This window comes from Periplaneta americana, chromosome 12 (assembly GCF_040183065.1).
Source record: "Periplaneta americana isolate PAMFEO1 chromosome 12, P.americana_PAMFEO1_priV1, whole genome shotgun sequence".
Taxonomy (NCBI): domain Eukaryota; kingdom Metazoa; phylum Arthropoda; class Insecta; order Blattodea; family Blattidae; genus Periplaneta; species Periplaneta americana.
The window spans coordinates 161,181,404-161,193,852 of NC_091128.1; the positions used below are offsets into that span (position 1 = coordinate 161,181,404).

The following is a 12,449-nucleotide window of genomic DNA, read 5'->3' on the forward strand; positions in this document are numbered from 1 at the left end:
GCATAATCCAGTAACGCTTTGCTTCAAATAAATTCAAGTTAACAGCTTTTCCTTATTTCTCAGTGACAAACTAGATATAATATTTTTTTTTTATATTTTAGATATAATAAATTATATTATAAAATAATATAATACATTATAAAATTATGTATCAAATTCATTTAATATTTGTATACAACATAACATATAGGTAGGTATATGGTTTTACTTCTCATAAGAGTTTGTTTTTCCATTTTCAGCGCTATCAAATCATTACATATTTTAATTGTTGTTGGAGTCAACGTCTCAACTCTCATTATAAAGGAACTCTAGAGCCTAGACATTACAGTTAATGACGGATTTATTATTTCATGGGTCCAATTTATTTTATTTGAGTACATAATGTACCTAGATGTATTAATTGTATGTGTTATATTTCCGCTGTGTCGACTGCTAGCTGGTGTGATGTCAGCGCCAACCCCTGGGAGAAAGCAGAATCTCACGCTCAAACCGGTTTGAAGGTCACTGAAATCAGTCCTGCTACATCAAAGGTACCGACGCGATGTGTCCATACTGTATAATTATCTATACGCTGGTTTAATTTTGTTGAAGTAGGATGTGGTAGATATTAAAAAAATGGTATTTACCAATGCTGAAAAAACTGATGTGATTCTTGTGTATGCAGAAAAAAATGCAATGCTATCTCGCGACTTGTATGCTCAGAAATATCGTGAGAAATGTCGCTTCTCGAAGAATGTTTGCAAACCATAGCTGTTATTGAAAAAAAAAAATTCATAAATTCGTTCCCGTGATACTGCTAGAGGGCATAGCGACATTAATATTATCCAATAGAATGTTGTTATCCCATTGGAAGTACATGTGCTCACCCAACTACCGAATTAGTTACACCGATCTTGCGTCCATTCACGTTAGCAGCACAACTGAATGCTACATTTCGTAATCTTGTTTTCTGCAACCATTCAGTCACAGGTATAAAGAGCATGCAGCCATCACGTGTTGGAAGTACACCACTAGTGTGAATGTCTCATTCACTTGGAACTAAGAATAACAGAATTGTGGTTCCAACTAGTGGCAGTGGTGGCGTTATTCAGCCGGTTCGCGCCGGTTCCTCCGAACCGCTTGTTAAATTTATCGCAGTTCCAGAACTGATTGTTAAATGTTTCAAGTTTAAAGAATTAGCTTTTTTACACAAAGGAAGAACATTAATTTAACACGAAATTCTCTAGCTCTTTAATATTCTGCCCTCATAACTTAAAAAAAAAAAAAAAAAAAAAAAAACCTTAACTCCAATTTATAAAATTTTACAGGAAACAGCTTTTCATCAGTTAATTACTTGTTTTATATTTCAATATGAGTATCTTAAGATTGCTTTGAAGATAATTTAGGACAGAGAAAAATAGTAAATCCCCAACATACACCGTAAGACAATCATATTCTTACTTACTAATGGCTTTTAAGGAACCCGAGTTTCATTGCCGCCCTCACATAAGCCCGCCATTGGTCCCTATCCTGAGCAAGATTAATCCAGTCTCTATCATCATATCCCACCTCCCTCAAATCCATTTTAATATCATCCTTCCATCTACGTCTCGGCCTCCCCAAAGGACTTTTTCCCTCCGGCCTCCCAACTAAACTCTATATGCATTTCTGGATTCGCCCATACGTGCTACATGCCCTGCCCATCTCAAACGTCTGGATTTAAGGGGATGCGCTACTGAAAAATGACAGTTTTTTAAGAAATGTCATGTTTTTTTTATTTTACTCTTCATATGCTAAATTCCAATGCTCCATTACCACAACCTGTGTTTCAGCTATAATATGCACTATAAAAAACATACAAAACTCTTGTTTTAGATTCCAAAAAAAAAAAACGGTTTCCAAAAATAAACGTGTAATTTTCAAATTTTATTTTTAAAGAGTTATTTCTTGACTTGGATCATTGAAATTTTCCTGATTAATTCATAATCATGATCATAATATGCTGTTAAAATTTCAATACATTATCTCTTAAAATGTAGAAATTAGACAATTCAGTAGCGCATCCTCTTAATGTTCCTAATTATGTCAGGTGAAGAACACAATGCGTGCAGTTCTGCGTTGTGTAACTTTCTCCATTCTCCTGCAACTTCATCCCTCTTAGCCCCAAATATTTTCCTAAGCACCTTATTCTCAAACACCCTTAACCTATGTTCCTCTCTCAAAGTGAGAGTCCAAGTTTCACAACCATAAAGAACAATTTTCAGATTTTTTGACAGCAGACTGGATGACAAAAGCTTCTCAACCGAATAATAACACGCATTTCCCATATTTATTCTCTGTTTAATTTTCTCCCAAGTGTAATTTATATTTGTTACTGTTGCTCCCAGGTATTTGAATTTTTCCACCTCTTCAACGGATAAATCTCCAATTTTTATATTTACATTTCATACAATATTCTGGTCACGAGACATAATCATATACTTTGTCTTTTCGGGATTTACTTCCAAACCTATCTCTTTACTTGCTTCCAGTAAAATTCCCGTGTTTTCCCTAATCGTTTGTGGATTTTCTCCTAACATATTCACGTCATCCGCATAGACAAGCAGTTGATGTAACTCGTTCAATTCCAAACCCTCTCTGTTGTCCTGAACTTTCCTAATGTCATATTCTAGAGCACAGTTAAAAAGTAAAGGTGATAGTGCATCTCCTTGCTTAAGCCCACAGTGAATTGGAAACGCATCTGACAGAAACTGCTTCTTCATATACTATTTTTCTAAAAACCATGACATCACTATGCAGCACTGAATTAGGAAGACAGTGTCCTAATGCAGTTTCATTATGAATTATGTGGAAAAGATAAGGATCTAATATATTACAATAATATTTAAAACATTGTAAAGAAGGTACTAACAATGTCAATGTTCAAAGTTAACGTGTTATTCTACGTTATTTCACTTCCAAAGCATCTTCAGACTTCAATTCCTGATAAGTTATCCATGTTTATTTAGTGAACAAATCAAACGAGCAAGCATTTTCGTTTACTAACTACTACGGACTTGATTGCTATGCACTACGTATCTTTGGATCATGACTTCTGACGTCACATCCGGCTTTTTAAACAACTATGTAATATATTACGGCTTTTAGATTTAGTAGGTTATTTTACGACGCTTTATCAACATCTTAGGTTATTTAGCGTCTGAATGAGATGAAGGTGATAATGTCGGTGAAATGAGTCCGGGGTCCAACACCCAAAGTTACCCAGCATTTGCTCATATTGGGGCTTTTAGATGTCCCACAAGATAAATGTCCAAGGGATTGAGGTCGGGCGAACGTACAGGTCATTAAATTGGTCCTCTCCTATCTGTCCACTCAAATGGATTTATTTTTTTATTTTTATTTTAGTTGGTTATTTAACGACGCTGTATCAACTACTAGGTTATTTAGCGTCGATGAGATTGGTGATAGCGAGATGATATTTGGCGAGATGAGGCCGAGGATTCGCCATAGATTACCTTGCATTCACATTACGGATGGGGAAAACCTCGGAAAAAACCCAACCAGGTAATCAGCCCAAGCGGGGATCGAACCCGCGCCCGAACGCAACTTCAGACCGGTAGGCAAGCGCCTTAACCGACTGAGCCACGCCGGTGGCCTCACTCAAATGGATATTCTGCCATATATAGTTAGGCTTTCAAATGTAACTAAACTGCCGTACAAGTTAAACGTGCGAAACAGGCTAACCACGACTGTAAACAAGTTTCCTTGACAACGTATGGTCATATCTGGGTTGCGATGTACATCAGTAGGTAGACTTGTATCGACAACATCAATCAATTGTCTGCAAAAGTTAATCATTTTTATCGTAACAAACTTAAGCTGTTCGATTTCACCACGAAACATATTGAATGTCACCTTTGTAATAACTCAACTAGTAATTTCTCGACATACGTTTATATGACTTTTTTTTCTTGTTTTGGTGTGAGAAACTGGCACTCAAAATTTGTCCCCGAATTTTTTATTCGTCCTGTATAATTGCGTCCCAACCAAAGGTCAAGCTTTTATAGTGCATATACAAAGTGCTCTGGGGAGAAAAAAAAAAAAAAAAAGTTCCAAAATTTAGAGAGGAGGTAGTATGCATCAAAACAAAAAATAAAGGTCCTACAAACATGGGTCTTAAAATTAATATCTTCTGAGAAATGACAAAAATGTTTACCACCACTGTATGAGTAGCATATCTTCCACTGTGAGCTCTTTGGCAAGAAGCAATGAGGAAACAATGCAGTCGTTTGTCACTACGTATTACACAGCATACCTTTGTTTGTATCAAGAGGACGCTTCAGCAGAAGATAGTACGTTAGAGTTCGTAATAGTACTACTGGACCAGGCCTACTATTACTGTACCAGTCAGGTAAGTTAGTTTCGTATCTGTAATACGTATTTACAGTATATTTCTTAAACTATACAGGGTGTTTCAAAAACGAAGGTAAAAAAATTTAGAGAGGAGAAGTAAAAACGAAGAGAAGCAAAAAATTATCAGTAAACATGGGTCCGCAAATTAACCGTTTACGAGATAACGCCATTTTGTTCTAGTTGGGGCCCGCTGAATCCTAATTCCAACAAATGAAGTGGCAATTTTATTAATTTATCAATCACGAAACACTAACATTCATAATTTTGGCTTCAACACCACAGAAATGTGATTAAACATACACAAAAGAAACTTTTTTGTTTGAACAACAGTGAAGTTTGTGGATAAACAAGATACAGCACAGTATGAACATGTTAACTGAAGAATTTCACAGCAGATGTTCAAAATGTTGACCATACACTTGAATGCATCCGTCTAGTCTTCTCCGCAAAGACCCGAGAATGCGCTCGAGCAATTCTTCAGGTGTGGTGACGTCTGTTGTGTAAACTAAGGTTTTTTTATATTACCTCATATACAAAAATCCAAAGGATTTAAATCCAGTGATCTAGATACAGGTCCTCCTCTACCAATCCACCGTTCACCATATCGTCTGTTTAGATATCGCCACGCACTTAGAAGGAAATGGGATGAGGAGAGTGCGGCATACGTACGAAGCATGAATGTTGGCACTTTACCATATCCAGGCGCTCGGTTCATTGGCGACCCCAACCAGCAAAAAAAATGGCATTAGCTCGTAAACTCTTAATTTGCGGGAACTTTCTTGCTTCTCTTCGTTTTTACTTCTCACCCCTAAATTTTTTACAATCACTTTTGAAACACGTTGTATTTTTTTATTATATTTTAACCGTGTCTATTTTGTTATTTTTAATGCATATAACCTATTTTTAAGTAACCGTACTTAGATGCATGCATATTTTGTCGTTTTTAATGCATGTGAATCTACCCTCTACCTATGATCAATCAAAATCCTCGTTTAGAAAAACTGACATCTTCATCTCCTCCTGGAGGGAGAGTTGCCATATCTATGAATAAACTGAAGCATCAGTCATTTAGAGATCGGGGGTCGCTAAGAATGTGGCAGCTGTGCAGCATATGAATGGGGGTGGTCAGAGCTGTTCGGGTAGGAAGTCATAAATCTTATAAGTTGGCGTTGAAAGAAATCACCTAACTTCACACGAGGAAATTGTACGAACTATATTAATATGACGCTAAGTATCACGACATCGACAGTTGGAAATGTGTTAATTGATTATTTAGCGATGCCGTATCAAGTGCAAGGTTATCTAGAATCAGTGGAATTGGTATTTCGGTGAGATGAAAACTTGAATTCCCATAAGACTACCAGACATTCGCCTCGCTCTTGAGAAAAACTTCGAAAACCCAAACCAAATAATCGAATGATAATTTTTTTCTAACGAAAACATGTTTATATGCGTATGTATTGTAATAAAAAAAAAGCTATGAAAAAAGTCAGTCAATTATGAGAACACCGCCTCTTTATTTTTTTTTCAAATAAACATCAATTAATTTTTTAGCACAGAGAAATTTATTTCATCACACCCGAAAGGATTCGCTCATATTAACTGAACAAGAACAACATCCGTTAAATACGTAGTTTAGGAGAAATCATACACAGACACAAGTACCTAATAGATTAGATTGCATGCCGGAAACGAAATTTTCTGTATCAGAGAAACGGAAAATAGGCCTATTTACTTCCGCTAAAATCTAAAACTCGAGTTTCTATAACATAAAAAATTCTTCTTTTCTATAGCTTTGTAGTGAGAAAGTAATGAAGAAAATGGGCTTATTACAAGGAGAAAGAGATTATCCGTGAAACTTGGTACAGGTCTAATGAAATTCACAAAACGAGCAACACAAATTTAATCTACAATCACCGAGCGAGTTGGCTCAGACGATAGCGTTTGAGACTCGCATTCGGAGGTCCCGAGTTCAAACCCCGTGGTCGACCAATCTGTCTGGGGTTTCTCACGGTTTCCCTCAGTCACAAAGAAACAGGAACTCAACAATAGTGAAAACGGCCTACTGATATACACACATCCTAAACACGCGATATGACCAGAAGTATTAAAGCGTGTATAAATAAACTTAAAAAAGATATAAAAAATCTACAATCGTAATAATAATAATAATAATAATAATAATAATAATAATAATAATAATAATAATAACTTGATAGCCTACGTAAGAAGATTTAACAACAATAAGAGTCTTGCAACAATGAGCCATAAACTTAAAAAATCTAGAATCGTAATAATAATAATAATAATAATAATAATAATAATAATAATAATAATAACTTGATAGCCTACGTAAGAAGATTTAACAACAATAAGAGTCTTGCAACAATGAGCCATAAACTTAAAAAATCTAGAATCGTAATGATAATAATAATAATAATAATAATAATAATAATAATAATAATAACTTGATAGCCTACGCAAGAAGATTTAACAACAATAAAAGTCTTGCAACAATGAGCCATAAACTTAAAAAATCTAGAATCGTAATAATAATAATAATAATAATAATAATAATAATAATAATAATAATAATAATAATAACTTGATAGCCTACGTAAGAAGATTTAACAACAATAAGAGTCTTGCAACAATGAGCCATAAACTTAAAAAATCTAGAATCGTAATAATAATAATAATAATAATAATAATAATAATAATAATAATAATAATAATAGCAACAACTTGGTATGTAAGGAGATTTAACAATTAAAACATAAGAACCTTGCACCAGTGAGTCAAATGTTGTTACAATGCATGAAACGAACACTAAATTTGTGTCAAATCTAAATGAACCACTTCGTTATATAACCGCAAAAGCTGAACAAAAAAACTGTCGAAAATAGTACGGCAGAGAAATATTTTGAAATTTCGAATATCTTACAACAAATTATACTAGTCGAGAAGAAGGAGGAATAAGAAGAAGAATATAATGTTGGTGATGATAAGAATAAGAAGTAACATTAATACTACAGTCTAGTATATACAGTCACGAAGCTCAATATGTAGTAAATATGCCTCATTACAGACAATGCGAAATAGTACCGACACAGTCTATTGTTCCTAGCACCCTCACAACTCAAGCTTCGTGACTGTATATATTAGACTAGACTGTGGTAATATTCTCATACGAAAGAGGGCACCACCGACTTGTCTAATATTAACGTAGATGGGCAGAAGAAGATGACAGATGACATTAAGATATATGGATTATATGCGGAGACAAAGAGGAAGGCAGAAAATAGGAAAAACTGGAGAATGCTGCGCAGAACACTACGAATGAATGAATGATATGAAACGTTAGGTTTACTGTCTGTAAGCAAAACAACACTACTATGAAGGAAGACTATCTGCTAACATGTCGAAGTTCAAACTAGAGATGGCCAGATTTTAAAACTTAGTAGTAGGCCTACTGAACGTCGGAAGGCAAAGTCTGATGTCACTGGAAAATAAACACAACATTTGAAGGTATTTTGCACGATGTGGGCACATGCGCCGATAGCCAAGTGACAAGAAAATGAGTACTGTGGCAGTGGGTTAGATGAAGGGATAGCTAAGTGACAGGAGGCCGAGGACTGTAAAAAGTTTAGAGTGGTTCAGATGAGGAGATAGATAAGTGACAGGAGGCCAAGAACTGGGACAAGGTTATGGTGGGTTAGATGAGGGGATAGCTACATAAGTATCTCAATTAGCAAGTATAAGTAGTTAAAGGAGAAAACGTAACAAATGATACAACAACTGTGTGCATACGATTTATCTGCAATACTCGTAAATTTGACCATGTAACACCTTCCCTCCAGTTACTTTCATGGGTGCGTCTGAAGGAACGAAGAACAATACATTCACTGTCTCTTCTGTTTAGAATCATGCATACTTCTACTCCGAAATACCGTACCTGTTATCGCGCTTTCAATTTCTTACAACTCTTCGAAACCGACATCAAGCACTTCTTTCTATCCCTCATCATAGAAAGTCTTTATACTCATCTTCCTACACTGTAGAAATACCTCGCCTCTGGAATTCGTTACCTAATGACGTCAGGGACTGCCGGACTTTATCACAATTCAAAATTAAATTGGAAAATTTTGTCTTAGTTAATTTTTTAGGTATTGCTAGAAGTATTGATTTGTGTTTTTTTTTCTTTTTCTTTTTTAATCTAGATTAAAATTCCAAGTTTCTTCTTTATATTAGTTAATTAGTTACGATACAATTAATTATGATACTTAATCACTCATTTAAAGTTTGTGTGACTGCAACCTGTGTATATTTTTGTGTGGCCTTACTTTGTTTATAATTAGTGTTTTTTTCTCTCTCTCTTTATTTCTTGTGTAGCTTTACTTTGTATATAGTGTTTTTTTTCTGTTTATTTCTATTATTGTATTTGTATTCCTGATGTTGTGGAAGAGAAGGCCTGATGGCCTTAACTACACCAGAATAAATAAATAAATAACAAATGGAATGTAATAATATAGGCCTAATAGAAACTAAATTTAGGCTAAATAAAAGCCACAATAGCAAAAACTGTGATAATAAAATAATCTGGTTAGCCTATTAAAGGAGTGTAGTGATGGTGAAAAAAAACACATAGGCCTAGCCTTTATAATTTATATACTGTTTATAAAACTGTGGCAAAGAAAGGGGCTTACAGTAGAAGGGAACCTGAATTGAAGAATTGCAATTTCATTTTATTTTTAAAACTTGATAATGTGAGACAGCCTCTGAATGCTGTAGTAGAGATTTCCAGAGGTTAGCTGCAGAAACGGTGAAAGATTAGTTGCAGAAACAGTGAATTCTATTATTCTATTCTAGTAGAGTAAATAAAACAAAAATATATTTATACTCCATATTTTAAACATCATGTTACTCTACTAAAACAAATCATGCCTTTTGAGACAATTTTTTCATCCAAAAACACCATGTGCACGTCTCGTACAGAATTCTCAAAGTTAGTAAAAATTCCAGATATGAAGGAGTTATTTTTAACTTAGTACACTTAATAGTCAGAATAAGAATGCATGCTATATTATATAATAAACCTAATGTAAGTAGAGATAGGCTAACCTCTGTATATGACAGCAAACAGTTCTACCAGTCTAAAACATAGGGTTCACAGCTGTTCTGTCTACACAGGTAGGCCTATCTAATTATTAAATTCAGTTACAAGGGTTACTACATTTAACTTTACAGAAAGGGTAATTTTAACCAAATGTGATACCCTGTTACTATCACTGACAATATTAACAATAAATGATTATGCCTTCAGCCTATGTTCACAAAATTTAGATTCGCTCATACGACTGCAGCCTATACATAATTCAGATACCTGACACACTGTGCTGAATTAGGTAGAATAGATCTATTGTTTTAATAGGTAACTAAAGTTTAGCTAAACAATAATGCTACTACCAGTAACAGCATATGAGACTGGGTCATGATATTTCTATTAAAAATCCAGGTATTAACACACATCAAGATAAGAGATCACATGACACAATACTCTTGAAAGATAGAGAATCTTACAAGTTTTTATTTATCAGATTCACCTCCATGTGTAAACAGTATTAAAACTAGCAATCAGGAACAATAAACAGTATTAAAACTGGCACTTAGGAAATAAACAATCTTACATAAATAAATTGTTACTGCAATGACAATAGGTAATGGCAAATGTCGTTTTACCAAAGTCATTTATTAGCCTAAATTCTTAATTAGGATAGTGACAGAAATGCTTATCTACCTGGTCATCATGTGGTTGTTTGTCCGCATCATCACGTTTTCTTCTTGATGATTCCACTTTATCACTTCACCACCGAACGTACTATTTACAGCATTCACAACACTATCCTGAACTGTTCTAACACAAATACTGACGACGGCTTCATTTTCGATGGGAAAGTTGCCTGTCACATGGGCTGCTGTAGAGTTCAACCATTTTAAACTGAATGCTGCTGGTTCTGCACTAATATTATTCTCAGTTTCACATTCAATTCCTTTATTTTGGGGGTTTGAAATAGGTCTTACATCCATTACACTGAAAAAATTGTTGCCTTTGAATTCTAACAACAAATTTTTAAAACAATCGTTGTTTACTTTTGTAAATAAAGTCATATTTAATAGGGGTACCGTATTCACTACTGGGTGTATTTCTGCGTTTACTATAACTTCTTTCGAGTACAAAACGATTAAAGTACACAACAATCTTATTAACCTACCCAGTTTCACCGCCATGATAGTAGCAACTACAAGCGAGCCATCTGGCGACCAAATATGAGCATCACGGAAGGTTTGATAAACGAGGATCCATGTAAACATCCCAAGATGTCCCAGACAATGACGTCACAAGTGTACTTTTGCGTAATATTATAATAGTACGTATACGTATATGCTTCTTCTTCGCTTGTTCAGCTCCTTAAATATTCTTAATTTAACTACTGTCTTTACCTACAGAGGTTATTTAGTTTAGGCTCGATAACAAACTAACGATAGCTGCTATCACTATCTGGACCACATCGAAAGTCCAAAAGAGAGTTCCAATGAATGTCATTCTGTTAGGTTAAAGTATCAATTCTCCAAACTGAATTACTGCATAGCAAAGATGTTCCGCCTTACTTCGCAAACTAAATTTCACTTTATTATGATTCGCAATTGGATTGTTGATAATACCAAAGAATCCGCTGTTCAGGGACGATTTCTCAATATAGGTTGTGACAAACATTGTAGATCCTGGACTTACAAATAAACACGGTTATGTTCTTTTTTTTTTTGCGTAGTAATACGATATTAAGTATAGAAATAGAGAAATTATTTAAGATGAAGGATTCGGTTTCCACGGTGTACTATGGAGAGATAATATTGAAAGCAAAATTCCAGAAGTAAAAGATTCGTGATTTTTAAATAATTGTGTTACATTCTGAGTATCATGGTGGAAAGATTCAGGGTTAACTCCTTTCTCGTCCATCCATTCATTCATCAGCTCTTGTGAGTCCTGACCTGAAGAATTTTTCGTTATACTCCTGTGATGTAAGGATCGTATCTCCTATAATTAATAGGTCTACAGTTTTACAATAACATTATTAATAGCAATGGCTGCTGATGAAGTTTAATAATGGAAAGAATGAGTTACGGAAAATCAAACTGTCAGAAACTTACATTTTATAGCATCTTACGAACTTCAAAGTTCGGCGTACCATTCACAAGGAAATTCAGCAATAAACAGGGCAATAGGGCCTACTTTACGTTCAGTATTCAAAACATGTAGGTTCCAAAACGAAAAAAAAATGGTATTTCATATTTGTAAGACTTTCTCTATAAGATTAATACCTTTTAAAGTAGTTTTTATTTAAGCTTATTTATGCGCGTGAAGATCTTTTTTCTTTGGTCCTACAGAGATCCCCAACGCCGGAGCGAATTTTTCTCCATTAATAACCAATTATATGTGTGCACCCTGTAACATCCAGGTCATATCGCGTGTGTAGGATCTTTGGTTAAATCAGTTGGCCGTGAACTATTGTTGTGATTCTGTTTCTATTGTCGTGTGTTATAAATAAGCCTATAGGCCTTATATTAATTTAACTGATTTAAATTTTATTAATGTTTATGATATTGGTGACTGAGGCGGTGATGAACCATGGTATGTAAATTTCCAATCCGGAATTTGCTTTGTGACAGAGAAAAGCAACACCATTTGTAATATGGTAAAAGAACTGATTTGTTTCAAAACGCGTAGAAAGTATAACCTTTCGTCATATTGAGCACGTGGCTAAAAATTTACGCTGTTTGCGTATATCTAATGTTGGTCCGTTATTTTCATAATGTGAGGACAACGGCTAAAGGGCTCAATACGTGATGGTAGCCTAGTTGATTTTTTTTGGGTCATTTTACGACGCTGTATCAACATCTAGGTTATTTAGCGTCTGAATGATATGAAGATGATAATGCCGGTGAAATGAATCCGGGGTCCAACACCGAAAGTTACCCAGCAATTGCTCGTATTGGGT

At 34.7% G+C, this 12,449-nt stretch overlaps 1 protein-coding gene across 2 annotated transcripts in view; it reads right to left on the reverse strand.

Annotated features, from left to right (window-relative positions):
- The window catches only part of LOC138711085 (unextended protein-like), a 113,631-nt gene extending 102,717 nt beyond the window's left edge, over positions 1-10,914 (reverse strand). Inside the window, exon 1 of one of the 2 annotated variants that reach the window (XM_069842401.1) lies at positions 10,190-10,914. In XM_069842401.1, coding sequence (XP_069698502.1) covers positions 10,190-10,764 — 575 coding nt within the window. In that variant the 5' untranslated portion in view covers positions 10,765-10,914. The remainder of the gene's footprint in view (positions 1-10,189) is intronic. The other variant, XM_069842402.1, reaches the window with a different exon arrangement.
- Positions 10,915-12,449: the final 1,535 nt, after the last annotated feature.